General features: G+C 42.2%; 2 protein-coding genes across 9 annotated transcripts in view; both read left to right on the plus strand.

Annotated features, from left to right (window-relative positions):
• The first annotated feature begins 2,541 nt into the window (after positions 1-2,541).
• Positions 2,542-4,141, plus strand: LOC123992101 (C-C motif chemokine 4-like). The gene is made up of 3 exons (XM_046293398.1): positions 2,542-2,699; positions 2,804-2,924; positions 3,501-4,141. Exons 1-3 carry the CDS (start codon positions 2,630-2,632, stop codon positions 3,613-3,615), a joined length of 306 nt encoding a protein of 101 aa, XP_046149354.1. The 5' UTR covers positions 2,542-2,629; the 3' UTR covers positions 3,616-4,141.
• Positions 4,142-6,346: 2,205 nt separating this feature from the next.
• The window catches only part of LOC123999762 (septin-7-like), a 37,997-nt gene continuing 17,695 nt past the window's right edge, over positions 6,347-26,648 (plus strand). For 2 of the 8 annotated variants that reach the window (XM_046305790.1, XM_046305794.1), the window contains exons 1-2: positions 15,150-15,340; positions 15,575-15,674. In XM_046305790.1, coding sequence (XP_046161746.1) covers positions 15,155-15,340; positions 15,575-15,674 — 286 coding nt within the window. In that variant the 5' untranslated portion in view covers positions 15,150-15,154. Of the gene's footprint in view, positions 6,718-15,149; positions 15,341-15,574; positions 15,675-26,648 lie in introns of those variants that run through there. The other 6 variants (XM_046305807.1, XM_046305817.1, XM_046305811.1 and 3 more) reach the window with 6 other exon arrangements.

Raw genomic sequence — 26,648 nt, forward strand, 5'->3', positions numbered from 1 at the left:
CTTGCCATAATATGGGCTTGGTCTTTTACCAAATAGGACTATCTTCTGTATACCACCCCTACCTTGTCACAACACAACTGATTGGCTCAAATGCATTAAGAAGGAAAGAAATTCCACAAATTAACTTTTACAAGGCACACCTGTTAACTGATATGGATTCCAGGTGACCTCCTCATGAAGCCAGTTGAGAGAATGCCAAGAGTGTGCAAAGCTGTCATCGAGGCAAACGGTGTCTACTTTGAAAAATCTCAAATATATTATATATATATATTTTTTATTACTACATGATTCCATATGTGTTATTTCATAGTTTTGATGTCTTCACTATTATTCTACAATGTATAAAATAGTCAAATGAAAGAAAAACCCTTGAATGAGTAGGTGTGTCCAAACTTTTGACTGTTACTGTTTATTTGATGATATTTAATTAGCTTCACTTTCTATGAAAGCTTGGCGTTACATAAGGTAATCGTGGTTAGTTACACAGCATATAGGACTTAGAAAGGAACAAAACCACTTGTGTACCAAAGAAAGAAAAGTGACAAGGAAGTTAAACCTTGTGGGTATTTTCCTCGTATGACATATACTTCTTCTTTTTAATATCAGGGGAGAGGAGAGTTCAATGTTACACTTGAATACTTTGTGAAGAACCACAAATAACTCTTCAGTGGTAGAACACTCCATTGTATGAGCTTTTTTGAAAACTCCAACGAGGGGACTCCCTATAAACATAAAGCAAAAGAATATAAACATAAACACACACCTTTTCATTTTGGCATCTTTTACCAATCAAGGGTCAATATCCCCAAATAACATTCCTCCAAACTAGTCAATTACACATGCCTTGTAATTTGTATCTAATTTCGAGGTCTAGATTGTTCATTTGAGCTTGATGATATGCCTGATATGCCGATGAGTTAAGCAAATTGCTTGTCCAGTCAACCATAAACAGCAACTCTCATTTATAATGGCAATATTATTATATTCAATCATGAATACAGTGAATTTGTGCCAACGGCCATGATGCATTCTATACTAAAGACGTTGACATGCATGACTAGAACCACAGTTTTTAAAAAACAGTAATAGTATGACTTTTAATAAAGAGGGGAAATCACCTGCTTGGGTAAAAATGTACATACCAGAATATACTGTATGTCACAGAGCTACATGTATACAGTGCATTTGCAAAGTATTCAGGCCCCTTGACTTTTTCCACATTTTTTTACATTACAGCCTTATACTAAAATTGATCCATATACACACACATTACCCCATTATGACGAAGCAAAAACTGTTTTTTAGACATTTTTGCAAATGTATTAAGAACAAAAAGCAGTAATACCTTATTTACATAAGTATTCAGACCCTTTGCTATGAGACTCGAAATGATGCTCAGGTGCATCCTGTTTCCATTGATCATCCTTGAGATGTTTCTACAACTTGATTGGTCCTAGAGGTCCTTGATGAAAACCTGCTCCAGAGCACTCCTACCTCAGACTGGGGCGATGGTTCACCCTCCAACAGAACAACGACCCTAAGCACACAGCGAAGACAACGCAAGAGTGGCTTTGGGACAAGTCTCTGAATGTCCTTGAGTGGCCCAACCAGAGCTCGGACATGAACCCGATCGAGCATCTCTGGAGAGACCTGAAAATTGACTTGCAGGGACGCTCCCCATCCAACCTGACAGAGCTTGAGAGGATCTGCAGAGAACAATGGGAGAAACTCCCCAAATACAGGTGTGCCAAGCTTGTAGCGTCATACCCAAGAAGTCTCGAGGCTGTAATCGCTCCCAAATGTGCTTCAACAAATTACTGAGTAAAGGGTCTGAATACTTACGTAAATGTGATATTTACATGTATTTATTTTTATTAATTTGCAAAAAAATCTAAAAACCTGTTTTTTCTTTGTCATTATGGGATGTTGTGTTTAGATTGAAGCGAAAAAAACTATTAAATCAATTTTAGAATAAGGCTGTAATGTAACATAAGGGGGAATAAGTCAAAGGGTCTGAATACTTTCTTAATGCTCTGTATGTACAGTTGCGCCCACAATTATTGACACCATTGATAAAGATGAACAAAAATGACTGTATAAAATGAATAACAAAATACTGAGCTATTGTAGGTCACACAGCTATATGTACAGTATATTATAGACTATGTCCAGTATATAAATCTCATGTACTAAGTCACTAAGTACAAACTCACCTTCTCTAAGTTTAAATAACTCTAAGAATACATTTGTTGATGAACAGATGAATAGAATCTAAAAATCCCACCTGGGCTTTTCTTCATTATGAATTCACAATCATATGTATACTTCTGATGTAAAACCCAATGCTGAAAAAGAGAAGTGAAATACAGTCACGTCATAAAAGAATCATGACACTGATGTATGGGATGACACACGACTTAAATGTTTAACAATTAGATGGGAAAAACCTGACCGGGACAATTGTTAGGGGGAGACCCTTGTCTGGGTCTCCCCCTAACTCCACCTTTATAGTATAAAGACTGGTCCTCTGTACACCACAACAACGCAGGGAATAAAGCTTGACACCTGAAGTCACAACACTTTACTCCTCATTCACTCTCCACCCTACCTGGACCAACTCTAAGCCAGCATGTTCACCCCTCGTCTTGCTATGCTGTCTACGCTTGTTCTGGTACTCAGTGCCATCACTTTTACCGAAGGTAAGCGACTGTAACTGTAATGTTTGTATTTTTGCTCGTATTTTTGAGTGTGTGTGTGTGTGTCCCAATCTGACCTATACGTGTGTGTTCTGTGTGTTGTCTAGGCCTGCGTATGGCAAGCGGACCGAAGAAATGTTGTTTTACCTTTGCTGATCGTCAGATACCCAGAGGTAGAGTGGTGGGTTACACCAAGACCAGCCAGCAGTGCTCCAACCCAGCCATTCTGTGAGTAACCTTACTGTTATTTAGCTGTTACTGTCTGAGAGTGGACATGTGGCGATTAGTGCTTGAGGGTGATTTCTAAGTTAGTGTGAACCGAACACTCAAGGTACTGAAAGAATCAAAGAAAAGTGTTATGTTATAATATTACAGGTGTCAGACAGACAGAGACCCATTGATTCAATCATACTGCGACTGGGATAGTTATAGGACTGACAGGGAATGATTGGCATTCGTGGTCCAAATCCTCAAAGAAATGAGTGTAAGAGACCGCTCCACAAAGAGAGAGAGGGAGCTTCTTCTTTTTGGTGACTATCCCTCTGTTGTAAAAACCCAGAATGTGTTCCTCTTTCCTGTGATCAACTTTCACTACCTCACTTTCACGTCGTCATGCATTTTCCTTTAAAAATGAGGACAAAAGTCCTCTGACATCATCATCTCAAACTAGGTTAGAAATCTAACATAGATCTAAAACAGGATGTCATAAGTCATGGGTGAGCCTAGGATGTCTTGCATGTGATTGTCCCTATGCAGTGTTGTTGCTGTTATGCTGTGCTAATAACCCTGTTTTTCTATGTCCAGGTTTAAGACTCAGGCGGGGCGACAGGTGTGTGCCAGGTCCTCAGACAGATGGGTGAAGGACTACATCAACTTCCTGGACAGCAAGAAGTCTGGGGAGCAGACACCACTCCTGTAACCATGGTGATCGGACCGGCAGCTGCGTCAACATCAAAGCAAATCCTTCAGAACCTCTTTTATAACTCTATTTCACAAGGACATGGCCAGTGATCTGCCTCGGAGAGAGCAGTCATGGTCCTGAGCCAAAACAACACCTGGGTCTGGGGAAATAGATAAGCTAGATGATCTCTATATAACTGTAACACTGTGAGCAGCCTGTATACCTTTCTCTTTAGCATTTGATGCCTGTGATCAAATGACAGAGATTGATTTGACAGAACGATTGTCAATATTTATTTTTAAAATTAAATTCGATACACACATTCGTAAAACACATAATTGTGTAGAATTTGAGTGTAGTTCCAGGTTATGTTACATTTACTGTAAGTATTCTTGATTACTGAATTGTAGGATATAGGCCTATATTCTGTTTTACTGCCTTCAATTCATTAAAATGCATGTAGACAAATAATTTGTTGGTTTCAATGCCTCGCTCTCTGTTTTAATGCTTACCTAATTAAACAGGACTGTAAAACATCTCTAAACCACACTGAATATTCAGATCCACTCAATTGTGTAAGTGTGTCAAACTGTCTCAGCGTGAAGAACAGGACAGTTTCACTGGCCAGCTCATTCGTAAACTGATATATTACATGTAAATGAACTGTAGTGGTGGATTCCTAACTATTGTATCAGTCATAGGCTCATAGTGTGTGTGTGTGTGTGTGTGTGTGTGTGTGTGTGTGTGTGTGTGTGTGTGTGTGTGTGTGTGTGTGTGTGTGTGTGTGTGTGTGTGTGTGTGTGTGTGTGTGTGTGTGTGTGTGTGTGTGTGTGTGTGTGTGTGTGTGTGTGTGTGTGTGTGTGTGTGTGTGTGTGTGTGTGTGTGTTTGTGTGTGTGTGTGTGTGTGTGTCATTGCCTCATCTGCATGGCAAGCGATACTGGAGCACCAAGTCTAGGTTCAAGAAGCTTCTTAACAGCTTCTACCCCCAAGCCATAAGAATGTAGAACAGCTAATTAAATGGCCCCCCCACCTACATGTACATATTACATAAATTACCTCGACTAACCTGTACCTCCGCACAATGACCTGGTACCGGTACCCCCTGTATATAGGTATATAGCCTCATTACTCTTATTTTATTGTTGCTCATTTATGTTATTATGTTATTTTACATAAGTTTATTTAGTAAACATTTTCTTAACTCTTATTTTTCTTAACTCTTATTGTTGGTTGAGGACTTGTAAGTAAGCATTTCACGGTAAGGTCGACACCTGTTGTATTCGGCGTATGTGACAAATACATTTTGATTGGATCCTAATGCTCTAATGCACAGCCACAAAAGAGCACAACTAGACATGCTGGTGTTCTCGAATGACCGTGTGGAATGAACTCATGGTTGTTTCTGGATTATCCTGTTGACAATATGAATGCAGGAGGCAAGGAGACCACATGTGTGCGATATTGGACTTGTGATCAATGCAAATCCAATGGCACGTTTATGAGATGATGGTCTGTCCAAGACCTTCATGAAAGATTCGTAACAGATTCAAGATAAAAGGCTTGGCGTACCACAATGCAGTTCGTAGGCCAACTGAAAAAGAAGATTCCCAGTATTTGTGATGCTAGTTGTTTGGTGCGACGCAGACAGGGTGGCGTGAGTGGTGAAAAAGAAGAGTCATTGTCTGTTCTTTTGAGTTTTGATCAAACCAAATCCAATTGTATTGGTCACATACACATGTTTAGCAGATGTTTTGTGGGTGTAGGGAAATGCAATAATATTGATGTTGAGTCTTTGCCCAACAAAATGATGTTAGTATATATAAGTTATCCTGTATAAGCTTTTGTTGCCGAAGACACTACATTGTTACAGTGAGATGTGTGCAGAAGGGCATGAGAGAAAGGAATGTGTAGCATTGGGGAAATCAAATGAAAGTTTATTTGTCTCGTGCTCCGAATACACCTTACAGTGAAATAAAAACTGTTGAGAAGCCTTGTTGTCCTAGACTTGGCACTAGTGGTATGTGGTATGTGTTAATTGTAGGGGTGCCCATGGGGCTGGGGATCAGAAATGTCCCGTGCTAGAGAGGCAGGTACAGGTTTTCAGGGTTAGAGTAGTGCAGAAGTTGTCATATGCTAAGGTAGTGAAGAAAGTAGAGGAAGATGGGTCAAGGGGGAGGGATCCTGAGAGGAGTTGTGTGAGTGGTACATCTGTATCAGTACAGAGGGATAGACAAACAAGTGTTATTTGTTTCAGTAGGATTGGGTTTTTAGCATTTATAGCAATGGTTCCATCCCTGTACTGCAGGGATGGAACGTAAAGTCTCCAAAACGTGAGGTTGTGGTGGCAGCTGCAGAGAAGTATTTGGGTGTGAGACTTGACATCAGAATAGTTACAGGGTGTATTAAGTAGTGGTGTGCCGTCCTTTCAGGTTGTTGGAATGAGATAGGACTAAATAGATTTAAATAGTGGAGTAGGGTGGTGTTATTTTTTATTATTAAAAAAAGTATATTGTGAGTGTAGTGTTAGATGGTAGGGTATTTGTTTATTTGTTTATTTGATTTTTTCAAGCGAAGTATAAGGGAGTTGTACTCCAGTATAGTAGGTGGCAGTAACGTAACATACATTGGATGCCAACCGCCGTTAAACCTCATCGAATAAGAATGCAGTTCGTATTAAGAACCAATAGATTCGGTAGTCCGTCGAATCTGATGTGACATCACAATTTCAGCTGTCTCTAGCCAATAGGCATATACAGTAGTTCCAAAGGAGGAGACAATCGCCTTTCGGGATTGCAACACGAACATTTCCACACTTGTGCGGTTTGTCAACGGTCTATTCTACTAGTCGCCATAACCTATGTTGATAGTCTACCACCAACCCAATTTCATTCATTTGGGCGCGTTGAGAGGCACAAGGGTTCTGTTTGCTACTAGTAGGCTACATACAAACGTTGCGTTGCAGGAAGAGGACCGCTCTTTTTTAAAAGCAGTGTCTCTTGACGCTTTTGTTCCGTGTTTAAAAAAAAATGTATGTCTGATCTATTCGTCTCTAGGGTGGGTGGTGTCACAGTAGTACTACAATGATCGAACGACCAGATTCTGCAGTTGCCAGCATTGCAGTAAGTGTTATTCTTATCACATCAAATCAATGATATTTTCTCTCGTGTGAACTGGACACATATTTTCATTAATTAATTTAAACCAATACTATGAATGCATCCCATGTTGTCTTATCCAACGTTAAAACCCCATGATCGTCCGAGGCATTAGGAGAAAGAGGAATGTAGCAGAAAATTAGGATTTCTTTCATAGCTCTTGGCCTGAGTAGGTTTGTTCGACTCCATTCTCCCTTATTCACTAGAAAACCAGCCTCTGGCAACGGAAGACTACGCATGAACGTTCTATTATAGGCCTTGCCTTAGGTTTGAGCATCTCGACTGCTACTCCGCTTTGTTGTACCCATTTACGTTGTTATTACGCGTTGTATCATTGTATTACGCAGCATACATTGTATAGACATTTTGTCTTTATTATAAAGGTAACAATTGTAACCTGCTCTTGCGAAGTGCACTGGTCGCTTTAAAATCGGCTCACGCACCGACCGATCAAATTGAATAGTGCCAATGACATCCCACGTCCAGTCGTGGAAAGGCATGGACATGCATGCATAATAACACTTTGGAGAGACTCACCCTAACATTGCGAATGCACTATGGCATTTCTGAGGAGAGGCTTATGTTTCCATGCAGATATCCGGAACATCCATAGGCTATATGAATATGGCAATTTTGTGTTTGCGCACGTGATGAAGGTTATTGGATGTAGTGGAGTCTGATGATTTCATTCTACAGAGCTCAGCAGCTTTGTAGGCCTAAAAAAAAGAAGTTACCTCTGGTTCATTTAGCCATTACGAATAGGGTTTTGGGATAAATGCTGAAAATAAGGTCTGAGGTTAACACAGGCTTAGGAGCTCTTATATGTTTTGTTCTGAGATATCAGTCAGTTAACATGACCTTTATGAAATATGAATCCTTTATGTGTGTGTGTGTGTGTGTGTGTGTGTGTGTGTGTGTGTGTGTGTGTGTGTGTGTGTGTGTGTGTGTGTGTGTGTGTGTGTGTGTGTGTGTGTGTGTGTGTGTGTGGGGGTGATGTTTCATGATAAAGATGATCTCATTAAACAAAACATCTCCTATGCCTGTGTTTACCACAACTTATTTTCGGCATGTATACAACTCTTACATTTCCCTATAGGATTTGTCCAACGAACCATGGTGTAGTTAGTGCCTACAAAAATACGCCATTACTATTTCTCTCTATAGGCTGTAAGTGGGTCTTGTTCAATCAAAATTTGACTAGGCCTATGTTAAGTTCAATATGCAGAAAAAGAGAATTTGACAAATTTGCATTGGCAAACAAGAGAATCAAATGCAGATGTCATCCAGAGGGGGTTAAAGAGCAACACATGGATATGGACTGCCTCTTTTGAACCACAGACACAGCTTTATTCACGGGCCTCAAATCTATCTCTCCCTCTTCAAAAAATCACCAATAATTCAAGCTGCTACCCATCTGGTACGTGTAGGTCTGTGACAGTCATGGTATTTTGGATGACCGTTATTGGTCAGCCAAATGATCATAGTCACCATTTAAATAGCAAAAACATTTTATTTTTTAATACAAACATTTTCTCCTCCGCTCCTGACTGCATGTTTTCTCCACTCCTCGGTAGTTGATAAACAGTCATAATAGCTCAATGCTTGAAGCACAGTGAAGAGCTGCTGGAAAGAAATGCACGTAAGTGTTGTTTGAATGAATTAATATGGTAGAATCCGGAAACTATCATCTCGAAAACAAGACTTTTATTCTTTCAGTGAAATACGGAGCCGTTCCGTATTTCATCTAACGGGTGGCATCCATAAGTCTAAATATTCCTGTTACGTTGCACAACCTTCAATGTTATGTCATAATTACGTAAAATTCTGGCAAATTAGGCAGCCCAAACTGTTGCATATACACTGACTCTGCGTGCAATGAACGCAAGAAAAGTGACATTTTCACCTGGTTAATATTGCCTGCTTAACCTGGATTTCTTTTAGCTAAATATGCAGGTTTAAAAATATATACTTTTGTGTATTGATTTTAAGAAAGGCATTGATGTTTATGGTTAGGTACATATTGGAGCAACGACAGTCCTTTTTCGCGAATACGCACCGCATCAATTATATGTAACGCAGGACACGCTAGATAAACTAGTAATATCACTAGTGATTACGATTGATTGTTTTTTATAAGATAAAGTTTAATGCTAGCTAGCAACTTACCTTGGCTTACTGCATTCACGTAACAGGCAGGCTCCTCGTGGAGTGCAATGTAATCAGGTGGTTAGAGCATTGGACTAGTTAACTGTAAGATTGCAAGATTGAATCCCTAAGCTGACAAGGTAAAAATCTGTCATTCTGCCCCTGAACAAGGCAGTTAACCCACCGTTCCTAGGCCGTCATTGAAAGTATGAATGTGTTCTTAACTGTCTTGCCTAGTTTAAATAAAGGTGTTATATATATTTTTTATTTAAAAAAACAGCCTAATCGGTGTCCAAAAATACAGATTTCCAATTGTTATGACATCTTCAAATTGGCCCTAATTAATCGGTCGACCTCTAGTCTGGAGTGTTTTTTGACAATTGTTAGGGCCTTCCTCTGACACCGCCTGGTATAGGGTTCCTGGATGGCAGGAAGCTTGGCCCCAGTGATGCACTGGGCAGGACGCACTACCCTCTGTAGTGCCTTGCGGTCGGAGGCCAAGCAGTTGCCTTTCCCGGTTAGTGATGCAACCATCCAGGATGCTATGGCGGCCTGTCAGGAAGTCCAGGATCTAGTTGCAGAGGGAGGTGTTTAGTCCCAGGGTCCTTAGCTTATTGATGAGCTTTGAGGGCACTATGTTAATAGGGCTAGGCGTCCCGCTAGCGGGACAACTTTTGGTGAAACTGGAGGTTGCATAATTCAAATAAGTAATCATAAAAATTATGGATTTTAAACATTTAGGTCCATACACTGCTCAAGTAAATAAAGGGAACACTTAAACAACACAATGTAACTCCAAGTCAATCACACTTCTGTGAAATTAAACTGTCCACTTAGGAAGCAACACTGATTGATAATAAATTTCACATGCTGTTGTGCAAATGGAATAGACAACTGGTGGAAATTATAGGCAATTAGCAAGACACCCCCAATAAAGGAGTGGTGCTTTCACTCTAGTGGTAGCATGAGACGGAGTCTACAATCCACACAAGTGACTCAGTTAGTGCAGATGATCCAGAATGGCACATCAATGCGAGCTGTGGCAAGAAGGTTTGCTGTGTCTGTCGGCGTAGTGTCCAGAGCATGGAGGCGCTACCAGGAGACAGGCCAGTACATCAGGAGACGTGGAGAAGGCCGTAGGAGGGCAACAACCCAGCAGCAGGACCGCTACCTCTGCCTTTGTGCCAGGAGGAATAGGAGGAGCACTGCCAGAGCCCTGCAAAAGACCTCCAGCAGGCCACAAATGTGCATGTGTCTGCTTAATCGGTCAGAAACAGACTCAATGAGGGTGGTATGAGGGCCCGACGTCCACAGGTGGGGGTTGTGCTTACAGCCCAACACCGTGCAGGATATTTGGCATTTGCCAGAGAACACCAAGATTGGCAAATTCGCAACTGGCGCCCTGTGCTCTTCACAGATGAAAGCAGGTTCACACTGAGCACATGTGACAGTCTGGAGACGCCGTGGAGAACGTTCTGCTGCCTGCAACATCCTCCAGCATGACCGGTTTGGCGGTGGGTCAGTCATGGTGTGGGGTGGCATTTCTTTGGGGGGCCGCACAGCCCTCCATGTTCTCGCCAGAGGTGGCCTGACTGCCATTAGATACCGAGATGAGATCCTCCGACCCCTTGTGAGACCATATGCTGGTGCGGTTGGCCCTTGGTTCCTCCTAATGTAAGACAATGCTAGACCTCATGTGGCTGGAGTGTGTCAGCAGTTCCAGTAAGAGGAAGGCATTGATTCTATGGACTGGCCCGCCTGTTCCCCAGACCTGAATCCAATTGAGCACATCTGGGACATCATGTCTCGCTCCATCCACCAACGCCACGTTGCACCACAGACTGTCCAGGAGTTGGCAGATGCTTTAGTCCAGGTCTGGGAGGAGATCCCTCACTTCATCAGGAGCATGCCCAGGTGTTGTAGGGAGGTCATACAGGCACATGGAGGCCACACACACTACTGAGCCTCATTTTGACTTGTTTTAAGGACATTACATTAAAGTTGGATCAGCCTGTAGTGTGGTTTTCCACTTTAATTTTGAGTGTGACTCCAAATCCAGACCTCCATGGGTTGATAAATTTGAGCACATTCAACTATGTAAAGAAAAAAGTATTTAATAAGAATATTTCATTCATTCAGATCTAGGATGTTATTTTAGTGTTCCTTTAATTTTTGAGCAGTGTACAAGTGTCTTATATCAGTTGAAAGCTTAAATTCTTGTTAATCTAACTGCCTTGTCCGATTTACAGTAGCCATTACAGCGAAAGCAGGCAATGCGATTGTTTGAGGATGGCGCCCCACATCAAAATATTTTTCCGCCAGCACAGGTTTCATAAGCGATTTTAAATATTCACTTACTATTTGAAAATCTTCCTCTGATTTGTTATCCAAATGTTCCCAGCTATAACATGTAGTGTCGTTTTTGTTAGATAAAATCCTTCTATATATCCAAAAAGGTCAGTTTAGTTGGCGCCATCGATTTGAGTAAGCCACTCGTTCAACATGCAGAGAAAGGAATCCGAAAGTCTACCCCTAAACTTTGTTTCAACAAGTCAAAATATGTTTTCATTTACTCCTCAGATTTCTTAAGGAAAGAAGTATGTACAATAGGAAACCCATTTTTATCAGGTCTTCATCGCGTGCGCATACATGAATTTCCAAGACTGTGTCCCTGTACTAAACCTGATATTTTTATCCATTTTGGAAGTTACAAGCTTGAAACCTTGAACATAGACTGCTGACACCCTGTGGAAGCCATAGAAATTGCATCCTGGGAGCTAGAATTCAGTATGCCCCTATACTTTCCATTTGTAAGAGCATGGGCTCTCCAAAAAAAAAAGATCTGGTTGGTTTTTCTTTGGATTTTCTCCTACCACATCTATTGTGTTATATTCTCCTGCATTATTTACATTTTTAGAAAGGTCAAAGTGTTGTCTTTCCAATGGTACCAATTTTATATTTATCCTGGCTTCAGGGCTTGAGCAACAGGCAGTTTACTTTGGGCACGTCATTCATGCAGAAATTGCGGGGAAAAAGGGTCCTAGCCCTAAGAAGTTTTAAGAGTCCATGTTACCGCAGACATGGACTCAACCGCACAAATACCTGGCTGTCCCGTCTTTAGTGCAGGGTTCCGGTATAGAAGCACGCTCACTGTGGTCAGAGGACACTTTCGGTATTGCAGATTAGTTGACGGCGTGCCCAGAAAACCATTCCCATAGACGTCCCTGTAGAATTTGAACCCCCCCCCCCCCCACACACACACCATTTTTTTCTTCTCCCTTCGTTATCACCTTTGTACCAAAAAAATCCATTGAATAATTCAAGTGGAGTTATTGGCTCTGTAAAGCAGATGGCAACTGCAATGAAACGGCTTATGCGGATGGGAGTAGATTATGTTGACAACAACGGTCAGCCATCTTGGATGCTGCCTTCAGTTATTATATACCTCAGTGCTTTAGTGAGCTGTTCGTTCCACACAACAACATATAAACAATTATTATGTTTGTTTTATTTTCATGACTGTCTTCTTCCATAATCATCGGTTACATGATTATACAGGAATTGTGCCAGCCCAAGAACTTACGCGTTACCCCCAGGTGATGAGAACGCTTAGATAGCATCACAACAACATTATGTAACCCAGCATGGGTAGAGAGCGACTATGGAAATTGCTTGGGTCATTGCATAGAAGCACGGCTTCTACACCTGCATTGTTTGGGGTTTTAGGCTGGGTTTCTGTACAGCACTTTGAGATATCAGTACAAAGGGCTATATAAATACATTTGATTTGATTTGAAATCACTTACTTGCCCGCCGCCTGTACACATACTGACCTGTAAACAACAGCAAATTATACATTTCATACAATAAACGTATGTGCCCTTTTGCGTAGGCCTGTTATTTTCCACCAATGATGTGAGTAAATTGCATAACTCTTGATTGATACAGATCAATTGGGGGCTGTGGGTGATTATGCCACTGTCCCATGCTGATGCACAGACCTGATACGGGGCGGCAGGGTAGCCTAGTGGTTAGAGCTTTTTTATTTTTTAAATAAAGGTAAAAAAATATATATATAATAATAATTTAAAAATACCATAAATGTCACATTTGACCTATCAGGGATACTGAACAATACAATTGTATTTGTCACATGCTTTGTAAATAACAGGTTAATGCTTTGAAGTGACAGTGAAATGCTTACTTACGGGCCCTTCTCAACAATGCAAAAAAAGGAAATAGTAGAAACATTTAAAAAATAATAACACAAGGAGTAAATACACAATGAGTAATGATAAGATGGATATATACACAAGTTACCAGTACTGGGTTGATGTGCAGGGATATGAGGTAATTGAGCTAGATATGTACAGTACCAGTCAAAGGTTTTCATTCCAGGGTTTCTTTATTTTTACTATTTTCTACATTGTAGAATATTAGTGAAGACATGAAAAATATGAAATAACACATGGAATCATGTAGTAGCCAAAAAAGTGTTAAACGAATCAAAATATATTTTATATTAGTTTCATCAAAGTAGCCACCCTTTGCCTTGACGACAGCTTTGCACACTCTTGGCATGCTCTCAACCAGCTTCATGAGGTAGTCACCTGGAATGCATTTCAATTAAAAGTTAATTTGTGGAATTTATTTCCTTTTTAATGCATTTGAGCCAATCAGTTGTTTTGTGACAAGGTAGAGGTGGTATGCAGAAGATAGCCCTATTTGGTAAAATACCAAGTCCATATTATGGCATGAACAGCTCAAATAAGAAAAGAGAAACGACAGTCTATCATTACATGAAGGTCAGTCAAGTCTCTTCAAGTGCAGTTGCAAAAACATCAAGCGCTATGATGAAACTGGCTCTCGTGAGGACCAACACAGGAAAGGAAGACCCAGGGTTACCTCTGCTGCAGAGGATAAGTTCCTTTTGAATTATCAGCCTCAGAAATTGCAGCGCAAATAAATGCTTCACGGAGTTCAAGTAACAGACACTTCTCAACATCAACTGTTCAGAGGAGAATGCGTAATTCAGGCCTTCATGGTCCAATTGCTTCAAAGAAACCACTACTAAATGATACCAATAAGAGGAAGCGACTTGCTTGGGCCAAGAAACACAAGCAATGGACATTAGACCGGTGGAAATCTGTCCTTTTGGTCTGATGAGTCCAAATGTGAGATTTTTTTGTTCCAACCGTCGTGTCTTTGTGAGACGCAGAGAAGATGAATGGATGATCTCTGCATGTGTGGTTCCCACCGTGAAGCACCATCTGTGATGGTGTGGGGGTGCTTTGCTGGTGACACGTGATTCTGTGGTCAGTGATTTATTTAGAATTCAAGGCACAGCATGGCTACCACAGCATTTTGCAGCAATATGCCATCCCATCTGGTTTGTGCTTCGTGAGACTATCATTTGTTTTCCAACAGGACAATGACCCAACACACCTCCAGGCTGTTTAAGGGCTATTTGACCAAGAAAGAGAGTGATGGAGTACTGCATCAGATGTCCTGGCCTTCACAATCACCTGCCCTCAACCCAATTGAGATGGTTTGGGATGAGTTGGACCGCAGAGTGAAGGAAAAGCGTGATTGTTGGAAAAGCATTCCAGATGAAGCTGGTTGAGAGTGTGCAAAGGGTGGCTACTTTGAAGATTCTGAAATATAAAATATATTTTGATTTGTTGAATCCTTTTTTTGGTTACAACATGATTCCATATGTGTTATTTCATCGTTTTGATGTCTTCTACAATGTAGTAAAAATAAAGAAAAACCCTTGAATGAGCAGGTGTGTCCAAACTTTTGATTGGTACTGTACATATAACTAGGAATAAAGTGACTAGGCAACAGGATAGATGGTTAACTTTAACAGCAGCGTATGTGATGAGTCAAAAGAGTAAGTACAAACAGGGTCAATGCAGATAGTCCGCATATATTGCTTGGGGGTAGAAGCTATTCCGGGTCCTGTTGGTTCTAGACTTGCATGCCATGTGGTAGCAGAGAGAACAGACTATGACTTGGGTGGCTGGACATACCACAAAGTGTTTGCTATCTTAGCAGCCCTATTGTTTCCTGATTCTGTGGGATAAGTGAGAGGACACATGTTTTCAGGGTGGTAGACAGTGGCCCGCTGGGTTGCTGTGTAGGAGTGACTAGTGTGGCCCCTCTCTCTCTCTACCCGAGTTTTCCATTGGGACACACACGAGGGCCGTTAGCAGGGGTGAGCAGCAATCAATTGTACTTGCCTTGTGTAGCGTGCATGACACCGCGCTGGGAGAGGATGAGATTACAGCAGGCAGGGGGAGAGGGAGGAATGGAGAAATGCAGTACCAGAGAGAAGGAGAACACACAACTTGGGAACGCCTTGGCTGTCATCTGGTGCGAGATCCATGGTCTCCATGATGACGTCTCTCAGATGATGGATATGATGGATATGATACAACTGGTAAATAAACAGGGGGAGCAGTTAGACTACCATTTTACTCACTTCACCCCCAAAACCCTGTTCCAGTTTTACCCCTCTCCTTCAATGGTGCTTTGTCACTCCCGGCCAGAGAAATTTGAATCTAAAACCAACTCTTTGTCTCCGTGGGAGTGTGTACGCACATGCCGTGTACACAATCTCAAGGTGTTTGTCCCCCCCCGGAAGATTCCAGAGTAACTCTGTGTTTTCTTCCAGCAGAGGAATCTGGAGGGGTATGTGGGGTTCGCCAACCTCCCAAACCAGGTGTACAGGAAGTCAGTGAAGAGGGGCTTTGAGTTCACACTAATGGTTGTTGGTGAGTCACTTTGTCTGCTTATTTTTTTTCTGTCTGTCTGAAAAGGGAATGTAAACCATGCCATTTGAGGTTTAATATTTAGTTTGAATGGATTGTGTGGATCAGTGTGTTTTTCCTATGTCCCTGCATGGAATTGAAGTTGAAATGTCATTGGACATTTTGAGTTATGACAATGTGTTAATTATTTGTACATCTCTAGATCTCTATACTGGAAAACTTGTGGATTGAAGAATTAGCAAACCACAGAATGTATGAATGAACTTGTTGGAATCTAAGAAGATAAGATGGGTAGAGAATGTAGGCTTGATGGGTTATACACATTGACACAATCACATGTTTATTGAAACATCACTCTGCATGAGGCAATTGGTGTCAGGGTACACAGTATTCAAATTGTATTGTTCACATACACATATATTTAGCAGATGTTATTGCTGGTGTAGTGAAATGCTTGTGCAGTAGTATCTAAAAGAGATTCACAACAATCCACACATCTAAAATAATGGAATTAAGAAATATATAAATATTAGATTGAGCAATGTCGGAGTGGCATTGACTAAAATACAGTAGAATAGAATACACTATATACATATTAGATGAGTAAACCAGTATGTACACATTATATAAATATTATTAAAGTGACAAGTGTTCTATTATTAAAGTGGCCAGTGATTCCATGTCTATGTATACAGGGCAACAGCCTCTAAGGTGCAGAGTTGGGTAACCGGGTGGAGGCCGGCTAGTGATGGCTATTTAACAGTTTGATGGCCTTGAGATAGAAGCTGTTTTTCAGTCTCACTGTCCCAACTTTGATGCACCTGTACTGACCTCGCCTTCTGGATGATAGCGGGGTGAACAGGTAGTTGCTCGGGTGGTTGATGTCCTTGATTTATCTTTTCGGCCTTCCTGTGACATCGGGTGCTGAAGGTGTCCTGGAGGGCAGGCAGTGTGCCCCCGGTGATGCGTTGGGCAGACCGCACCACCCTCTGGAGAGCCCTGCGCTTGTGGGAGGTGCAGTTGATGTACCAGGCGGTGATACAGCCTGACAGGATGCTTTCCATGGTGCATCTGTAAAAGTTTTTTTTTTTTTTTTTGGCCAAGCCAAATTTCTTCAGCCAGCTGAGGTTGAAGAGGTGCTATTGCACCTTCTTCACCACACTGTCTGTGTGGGTGGACCATTTCATATCGTCAGTGACGTGATGTGTCGAGGAAATTGAAGCTTTCCTCCTTCTCCACTGCGGTACTGTCTGTGGATGGGGACGTGCTCCCTCTGCTCTTTTCTGAAGGCCACAATCTGCTCCTTTGTTTTGTTGACGTTGAGGGAGAGGTTATTTTCCTGGCACCACTTTCCTAGTGTCTCGTCATTGTTGGTAATCAGGCCTACTACTGTTGTGTCTAGAGGTCGACCGATTGTGATTTTTTTCAACGCCGGTACCGATTATTGGAGGACCCAAAAAAGCCAATACCGATTAATCTGTCGCTTTTTAATATTATTGATTTATATATATATATATATATATATATATATATATATATATATATATATATATATATATATATATATATATATATATATATATATATATATATATATATATATATATATATATATAAATAAATTTATTTATAATGAAGACTATTACAACACTGAATGAACACTTTTATTTGAACTTAATCCATAAATAAAATCAATTTAGTAATAATGAAACATATTCAATTTGGTTTAAATAATGCAAAAACAGTGTTGGAGAAAGTGCAATATGTGCCATGTAAAAAAGCTAACGTTTAAGTTCCTTGCTCAGAAAATGAGAACATCTGAAAGCTGGTGGTTCCTTTTTAACATGAGTCTTCAATATTCCCAGTTAAGAAGTTTTAGGTTGTAGTTATTCTAGGAATTATAGGACTATTTCTCTCTATACCATTTATTTCATTTACCTTTGATTATTGGATGTTCTTATAGGCACTTTAATATTTGCAGCCTAATCTCAGGAGTTGATAGGCTTGAAGTCATAAACAGCGCAATGCTTGAAGCACAGCGAAGAGCTGCTGGCAAACGCAGGAAAGTGCTGTCTGAATTAATGCTTACGAGCCTGCTGCTGCCTACCAATGCTTAGTCAGACTGCTCTATCAAATATTAAATCAGACTTAATTAGAATATAATAAACACATAGAAATACGAGCCTTTGGACATTAATATGGTCAAATCCGGAAACTATCATTTCGAAAACAAAACCTTTATTCTTTTAGTGAAATACGGAACCGTTCCGTATTTATTCGGACTGGCGGCAACCCTAAGTCTAAATATTACTGTTACATTGCACAACCTTCAATGTTTTGTCATAATTATGTCAAATTCTGGCAAATTAATTACTGTCTTTGTCAGGAAGAAATGGTCTTCACACAGTTCAACGAGCCAAGCGGCCCAAACGGCTGCATATACCCTGACTCTGCTTGCACAGAACGCAAGAGAAGTGACAATTTCCCTAGTTAAAAGAAATTCATGTTAGCAGGCAATATTAACTAAATATGCAGGTTTACATTTTTTTACTTGTGTATTGATTTTAAGAAAGGCATTGATGTTTATGGTTAGTACATTGGTGCGACGACAGTGCTTTTTTCGCCAATGCGCTTGTTAAATCATCACCCGTTTGGCGAAGTAGGCTGTTATTCAAAGATAATTTAACAGGCATCGCATTGATTATATGCAACGCAGGACACGCTAGATAAACCATGTGTAGTTAACTAGTGATTATGTTAAGATTAATTGTTTTTTATAAGATCAGTTTAATGCTAGCTAGAAACTTACCTTGGCTCCTTGCTGCACTCGCGTAACAGGTGGTCAGCCTGCCACAGTCTCTTTGTGTGTGCAATGTAGTGCAATGTAATCGGCCATAATTGGTGGAAGAGTAGGGTAACATTGCACAGCAAGAACTGGCACATCTGGTGCAGTCTGAGGAGGAGATGCACTGCAGTACTTAATGCAGCTAGTGGCCACACCAGATACTGACTGTCACTTGATTTTGACCGCCCCCCCCCCCCTTTTGTTCAGGGACAGATTATTCCATTTATATTAGTCACATGTATGTGGAACTTGTTCAATTTATGTCTGTTATGTTCATACAAATATTTACACATTGTTAAGTTTGCTGAAAATAAACACAGTTGACTGTGAGAGGACATTTCTTTTTTTACTGAGTTTACTTCTGGTGTACCAAAACACAAGACACTGTCGGTGTGATCAAGGCGTAACATCCTCTGCAATGCAAACACAGAGTTCCATTGGTGTGATCGAGGCGTTTACGGAGGAGAGTCCCAACCAGTGCGAATCGCAAATAATTATTCCTGTCCGTGTTATTAAATAACACCTTTACCCTGTTCATGTAAAAATGACCAAAAGCACTGACAGTTGTCATTTAGTACGGTGAACCTGGCAATCAAAGTCCCAATCAGTAGTTAATGTGCAATCAACAAGATGTGAAATGTGACCCCTCCTGTATCCTACACAGCTCTTCTGGTAAAAAAATGCATTTGGTAACAGTGACCCAGCAAATTACATTGGTTGTCCGTCAATTAATGAAGCCTATGATTTAATATTTTGTGAAAGCCATTTTACAAACATCTGAATGCTGAAGGTGCTGTGTAGATGTAGCCTACGAATTTTAGAACAGGGATTGGGTAGGCCTACCTGTCGTTGCCGCGAACTGTACAGTTGTTATCTGACTTGTAGATCAACGTCATACTCCGTTACATGCATAAAAATTTGACAGGCTGAAGAAGAGGAAGCATCAATTCAGTCACAACAGATTAGATGTATTTTCAGAATGGGGCCGAAATGAATGAGTAAAACATTTTTTAGTAAACTGGCGATTCGTAACGTTTGAATTGGTTTTCTTATGGATGCATGCTTCATTTGGATCTGTTTGGGCTCCCGCGGACCGATGCACTCGCATGTTACGCATCGGTCCCCGGTTCAAACGTCTATCTGTGAATCATTACATCCCTACTTTCAGCCTTGTTACATATGGGCCTCTCTTTAATTATTTTAGGCTCTAACCACTGCATACCCCAGCTGGGCCAAACGTTACACGTACAAAATGTGAAGTGCGGAAGAGCGAACAAGCACAAAAGTGTTTGAGAGAGACGGTGAGAGACACTGAGTGTACAAAACATTAAGAACGCCTGCTCTTTCCATGACACCGACTGACCAGGTGAAAGCTATGATCCCTTATTGATGTCACTTGTGTCAGTGTAGATGAGTGGGAGGAGACCAGTTAAAGAAGGGTTTTTAAGCCATGAGACTGTTGACACATGGATTGGGTCCCCTTTATATATAAATGGCATATATATATATTATATATTATATATGATTGTGTATGTGTGCCATTCAGAGGGCGAATGGGCAAGACAAAAGATTGAAGTGCCTTTTGAACGGGTGGTGGTAGTAGGAGCCAGGTGCACCAGTTTGTATCAAGATCTGCAATGCTGCTTGATTTTTCACGCTCAACAGTTTCCTGTGTGTATCAAGAATGGTCCACCACCCAAAGGACATGTAGCCAACTTGACACAGCTGTGGGAAGCATTGGAGTGAACATGGGCCAGCGTCCTTGTGGAATGCTTTTGACACCTTGTAGAGTCCATGCCCTGACGAATTGAAGCTGTTCTGAGGTCAAAAGGGGTGCAACTCAATAGAACACATTTAGATGCACACTATTGCGAAACCCTACCTCTATCACTGTGAGAGTGTTAGAGAGCGCACTTTCAGGCAAGTAGAGTGAGCTGTAGCTGTGTGAAGATTGGCTGTAATGGAAGCCAGCTGGGTTCACTGTTTTGACAGGCTAGGGCTCTGTTTGGGTCTTGACTGAAAGTGAATCCACTCGCTTGTTAGAGCCCAGTCGCTTGGAAGTGTCTCCACTGTTCCGCTGTCACTCTGAGACTGATGCCACAGAACTTTGGCTCGGGACAATTTTTTTCCCTCCAAAAATCTGGGAAGGATTTAAACCTGTTTCCTGGCTTTTTGGCCAGCTGGCAGATTCTGTAGCTAACTTTGGAAAGATTGGAAAGATCCGTGCTGCTGTACAAGGTTATCCAAATCCATGATATACTGTAGGAACAAAGTGGAGTCTAAACAGCCCACTATAACAACTCACCTCACAAGACCTAAGAATTGACAACCCTGCACAACACTTGGAAGTGGAGCTACTCTTTACTCACAGTCAGTGCCTAGCAGTGGATCCCAGTCTGTGTTATCTCCTGTTAGCCATTATGTCTGTGTCTACTTGCCTGCCTGTCTGTCTCCTGGTTGTGTGTAAGCTCTCTGTGTGCGTTCTGATAAGAAGGTCTGACAGGCTTAGCTCTGACTGGCTTGCTTGCTGACCTGGCAGGGGACCCAGGCTTTGGCTGAGTAATCTATGGGATTAACTGTAGTTTTCTTTGTGTAGTTCACTCACCAGTGTTTGTACTGAGGCCTTGGCTTGGCCCACATCTCCTCTACTACCCATTCATCTTCCCCTAGCCTATATAACACAGTCCTCCACCATCCCATATTCAATGTCAGTCTATTTTCACCTATTGGTTTCATCCAACTCATCTTTTTACTGTCATCTGCTAACCCTTGTTTACGGTTCACTGACCAAAAGGATAGCATTACCTTAGAAGCATAGAATCATGAAAAGAAAGGATGTTTTCAGAAATCGATGTTCCAGGTGAATCGTAAAGGAAATCTCATCACATTACAAGATGACAGAGCCACTAAGAAAGTAATTGAGAAATGTATTTCTCAATGATTTATTATGGCCCTTGGCGGTAAGACACAGCAGGATAATGTGTGTGATCAGTGGGACTGCTGCTGGGTGTGTGAGTGACTGTGTGTGGGAGGCGCTACTGCTGCAGAGTGTGCACATGTCCTGTATGACCTCACACGTGCTGTTTCTGTTTAGACTCAGAGGTTCAAAGTTAAACTTTTATACATTACTCACTCTCTCTCACATCTCTAGAAACTGGCTCACATTGTCTATTTTAAGATCAGGTCTTTATAGCCAGTGGAGTGTAGCCAGTGGAGTGTAGCCAGTGGAGTGTAGCCAATCTATCTGTAAGGCTACCAGAGTATTTCCTTTTGGACCCAATACACTTCCTAATCATTTATAACAGTTTGATGTTATCAAGATTGTGCCCTATGTCCATCCTTGTGAGTTGCAGATCTTTATCACAATAGAGATGACCTTTGACCCTACTGCAGCCATCCCTTTTCTCCTGAACAATAGAGTTTATCACTACTGAATTCAGTCCCACTGAAACATCCCTACTCACATTCTCTTCCCTTCCCCCTCTTACCCTTTCTTTCCTCTCCCTTCCCCCTTTTCTCCTGAACAATAGAGTTTATCACTACTGAATTCAGTCCCACTGAAACATCCCTACTCACATTCTCTTCCCTTCCCCCTCTTACCCTTTCTTTCCTCTCCCTTCCCCCTCTTTCTCCCTTCTCTGTTTAGTGTGTGTCGGCCAGATGTCTCATTTGACTCCGATTCAAGCGCACATGTCTGTTAGTTAGGGGAGGAGAGCTCTGTGTTTGTCAGTGGTAAAGAGCTACAGGCATACCGACTATAAGCACCAGGAGCCCCTTTCTGTGGGGCGAGGTGAGAAGAGGAGCAAGGGGTCTGGCCGGGCACGGGAGGGGCGCTGGGTAAAGGGGCCTGTCAGGATGTCGAGGGCCAACTGCTGCCCCATGGGTAATTTTTGGTTGGCCATTATTATGTTGACAGGAAGAAAGTAGAGATAAAAAGCCAGGAATGTTAATAATCTCCTGGGAAATGTACCCTGTGTGTCCATCTGTATGTCTGTCCCCATAGCCCTTTCAATCAGTCACTCTCTAACTGTTCTTCACTACTCTACATCCGTTCCCTCCCCATCTGCATTTTCTCTTCACCTGACTCTGTCTCTCCCTCTGTCCCCCTCACACTGCTCAGTTAATGTTCTTGTAATGAAAGAAAGAGGGGGGAGTGAGAGGGGGTTCAACCAGCGATCCATCCATGCAGCTCTGGGTCATCAGGGACAGGGTCTATTTATGGAGAGTGTGTTTCCAGAGATCATGTGAACCAGTATTTAATTAACTGAGAGGCAGGCTAATTCATTTGGACTTGCCCTCCGGGGGGGGGGTGAGTGAGACTATCATTGGTCAAAGCTGTCAGCTAGTTTGTACCACAGAACAGCCGCTGTCACAACTAACTGTATGTGGTATGTCAACTGTTGTTGTACCATGATTTTGACCCCCATGAGTTACCATGGGGTCAGGGGAGACTGGTGGGAGGCGCTATAGGAGGACAGGCTCATTGTAATGGCTGGAATGTAATAAATGTTTGTTTGAAACCGTTCCATTTATTCCATTCCAGGCTCTGCATTAGGTTAATGCTGATATCTGGCAAACCAAACTAGTGTGCTCGCTTGAAAAATGGGAAAAAAACACAAAAGTACTGTTTGAGACACCATAGCCAGTATACACTTCCTCAAAATAGTCAGAATTAATCTAAGAACTCAATAAATCGGTCATTAATTTTGACGTTTTTGCCGAGGACATTTTAGTCGTGCAATTTTACATCCAACTAAAATATTATTCCAAGATGTTGTAGCAGTGCAGATGTGTTTTGTTCGTCCCTCGTGTACTTTTGTATTTTTTGTATATCTTTCAATTTTATTTTCAATCTCTTCTCCATTTTAGTTCAATTATACCTTCCGGTAACCTGCCTCACCCAATGTGATACGGAACTGCTATTATTTAAAAAAAAAAATAGACCTTATAAGCAAGAACCACCTAGCCATCAGAAGCTAATTAACTAAAGCTATTTAGTCATAATAATATATATGCCATTTAGCAGACGCTTTTATCCAAAGCGACTTACAGTCATGTGTGCATACATTCTACGTATGGGTGGTCCCGGGAATCGAACCCACTACCCTGGCGTTACAAGCGCCATGCTCTACCAACTGAGCTACAGACACATTGTTAGCCACTGCTAGCGGCCTTTACTTTCTGCACAGATAACAGCCCTTTTTTAGTTTTTTTGCCAGGATAATACTCGCCAGCCTAGCAGTAACGGACTGTCTCTCCACCACAACGCCGGATTCCTGCCATAAACCCTGGACCATTACTCCTGATCTTCACAGCTATCTAGCACCCACCGAGTTACCCAGTACCGAAGATATCTCGGCCTACTCAGTTGTTCACACGGACTCCACCCAAACACTGCTAGAACACACTACTCCACCAGATAATTGCCATAAGCTCTGGACCTTGGCACCGGATCACCGCTGCTACCAAGTGGCAATAGTGGCTAACGCCCCTGCCCCGAAGCTAGCACCAGTTCGCCGTGAGACAGGCGCATCTCCCGGCTAGAACACTAAATTACTGCAACTACAATACCTCTTTCGCCATCTGGCTTGGATCCTTAGTCGACACAGCGCCCAGCCGCACCACTACGACGGGTCTGCCGATGAATACTCCATCCGCTGTGCCTTCAACCGGCCTCCGTCGGACGTCGGCGCAGACACTTCTACTAGCCCCGGGCTACTAACTTTAAACGCTGTGTCGCTAGTGTAGTAGCGAATACTCCGCGGCTTCCCTGTTTCATCTATTGCTGCCCCCTGGACCCTATGATCACTTGGTTACATAGCTGATGCCTGCTGGACTGTCCATTAATCACGGTACTCCATTCTGTTTATTTTTTCAACCCTCTCTGCCCATTCATTGTCATTTTACCTGTTGTTGTTTTAACTGATTAGCTGTTGTTGTCTCACCCGTTGTTGTCTTAGCTAGCCCTCCAAATCAACACCTGTGATTACTTTGTCTCGCTGTATGTCTCTCTCATATGTCAATATGCCTTGTATACTGTTGTTTAGTTATCATTGTTTTCGTTTACAATGGAGCCCCTAGTTCCACTCATTATACCTCCTTTGTCCTACCTCCCACACATTATATCCAGCTTATCCAGAGATATAACTTCTCTTATCATCACTCAGTGCCTGGGCATCCTCCGCTGTAGCCACACCCCACCATACCCCTGTTTGCACATTATGCCCTGAATCTATACTACCACGCCCAGAAATCTGCTCCTTTTATTCTTTGTCCCCAACGCTCTAGTCGATCAGTTTTGATAGCCTTTAGCCGTACCCTCATCCTACTCCTCCTCTGTTCCTCGGGTGATGTGGAGGTAAACTCAGGCTCTGCGTGTCCCCAGGCACCTTCATTTGTTGACTTCTGTGATCGAAAAAGCCTTGGTTTCATGCATGTCAACATCAGAAGCCTCCTCCCTAAGTTTGTTTTACTCACTACTTTAGCACACTCCACCAACCCTGATGTCCTTGCCGTGTCTGAATCCTGGCTTAGGAAGGCCACCAACAATTCTGAGATGTCCATACCCAACTACAACATTTTCCATCAAGATAGAACTGCCAAAGGGGCAGGAGTTGCAATCTACTGCAGAGATAGAACTTTGCAGGCTGTCATACTTTCCAGGTCCATACCCAAACAGTTTGAACTTCTAATTTAAAAAATGAACCTCTCCAAAAATAATTATCTCACTGTTCCCGCCTGCTATCGACCCCCTTGCTCCCAGCTGTGCCCTGGACACCATTTGTGAATTGATCCCCCCCCCCCCCCCCCATCTAGCTTCAGAGTTCGCTCTGTTAGGTGACCTAAACTGGGATATGCTTAACACCCCGGCAGTCCTACAATCTTAGCTAGATGCCCTCAATCTCACACAAAGCATCAAGGAACCCACCAGGTAGAACCCTAAATCTGTAAACTGACCAACTTGCCCTCCAAATACACCTCCGCTGTTTTCAATCAGGATCTCAGCGATCACTGCCTCATTGCCTGTATCCGCTATGGGTCCGCGGTCAAACGACCATCCCTCATCACTGTCAAACGCTCCCTAAAACACATCTGCGAGCAGGCCATTCTAATCGACCTGGCCCGGGTATCCTGGAAAGATATTGACCTCATCCCGTCAGTCGAGGATGCCTGGTCATTCTTTAAAAGTAATTTCCTCACCATCTTAAATAAGGATGCCCCATTCAAAAAAATCTAGAACTAAGAACAGATATAGCCCTTGGTTCACTCTAGGCCTGACTGCCCTTGACCAGCACAAAAACATCCTGTGGCTGACTGCAATAGCATCGAATAGTCCCCGCGTTATGTAACTGTTCAGGGAAGTCAGGAACCAATACACACAGTCAGTCAGGAAAGCAAAGGCTATCTTCAATCAGAAATTCGCATCCTGTAGCTCTAACTCCAAAAGGTTTTGGGGCCCTTAAAGTCCATGGCGAACAAGAGCACCTCCTCCCAGCTGCCCACTGCACTGAGGCTAGGTAACACGGTCACCAGCAGATGTTCTGAAAGAGCTGCAAAAACTGGACCTGTACAAATCAGCTGGGCTAGACAATCTGGACCCTCTCTTTCAAAAACTATCCGCCGCCATTGTTGCAAGCCCTATAAACAGCCTGTTCAACCTCTTTCGTATCATCCAAGATCCCTAAAGATTGGAAAGCTGCCGCGGTCATCCCCCTCTTCAAAGGGGGTGACACCCTAGACCCAAACTGTTACAGACCTATATTCATCCTGCCCTGCCTATCTAAGGTCTTCGAAAGCCAAGTTAAAAAACAGATCACTGACCATTTCGAATCCCACCGTACCTTCTCCGCTGTGCAATCCGGTTTCCGAGCCGGTCACGGGTGCACCTCAGCCACGCTCAAGGTAATAAACAATATCATATCCGCAATCGATAAAAGACAGTACTGTGCAGCCGTCTTCATCGACCTGACCAAGGCTTTCGACTCTGTCAATCACCATATTCTTATCGGCAGACTCGATAGCGTTGGTTTTTCTAATGACTGCCTCGCCTGGTTCACTAACTACAAATTGGAGGGCATGTTGTCCGGACCTCTGGCAGTCTCATTGGGGGGGGGGGTACCACAGGGTTCAAT

The sequence above is a fragment of the Oncorhynchus gorbuscha genome, linkage group LG02 (assembly GCF_021184085.1).
Source record: "Oncorhynchus gorbuscha isolate QuinsamMale2020 ecotype Even-year linkage group LG02, OgorEven_v1.0, whole genome shotgun sequence".
In the NCBI taxonomy this organism is placed as follows: Eukaryota; Metazoa; Chordata; class Actinopteri; order Salmoniformes; family Salmonidae; genus Oncorhynchus; species Oncorhynchus gorbuscha.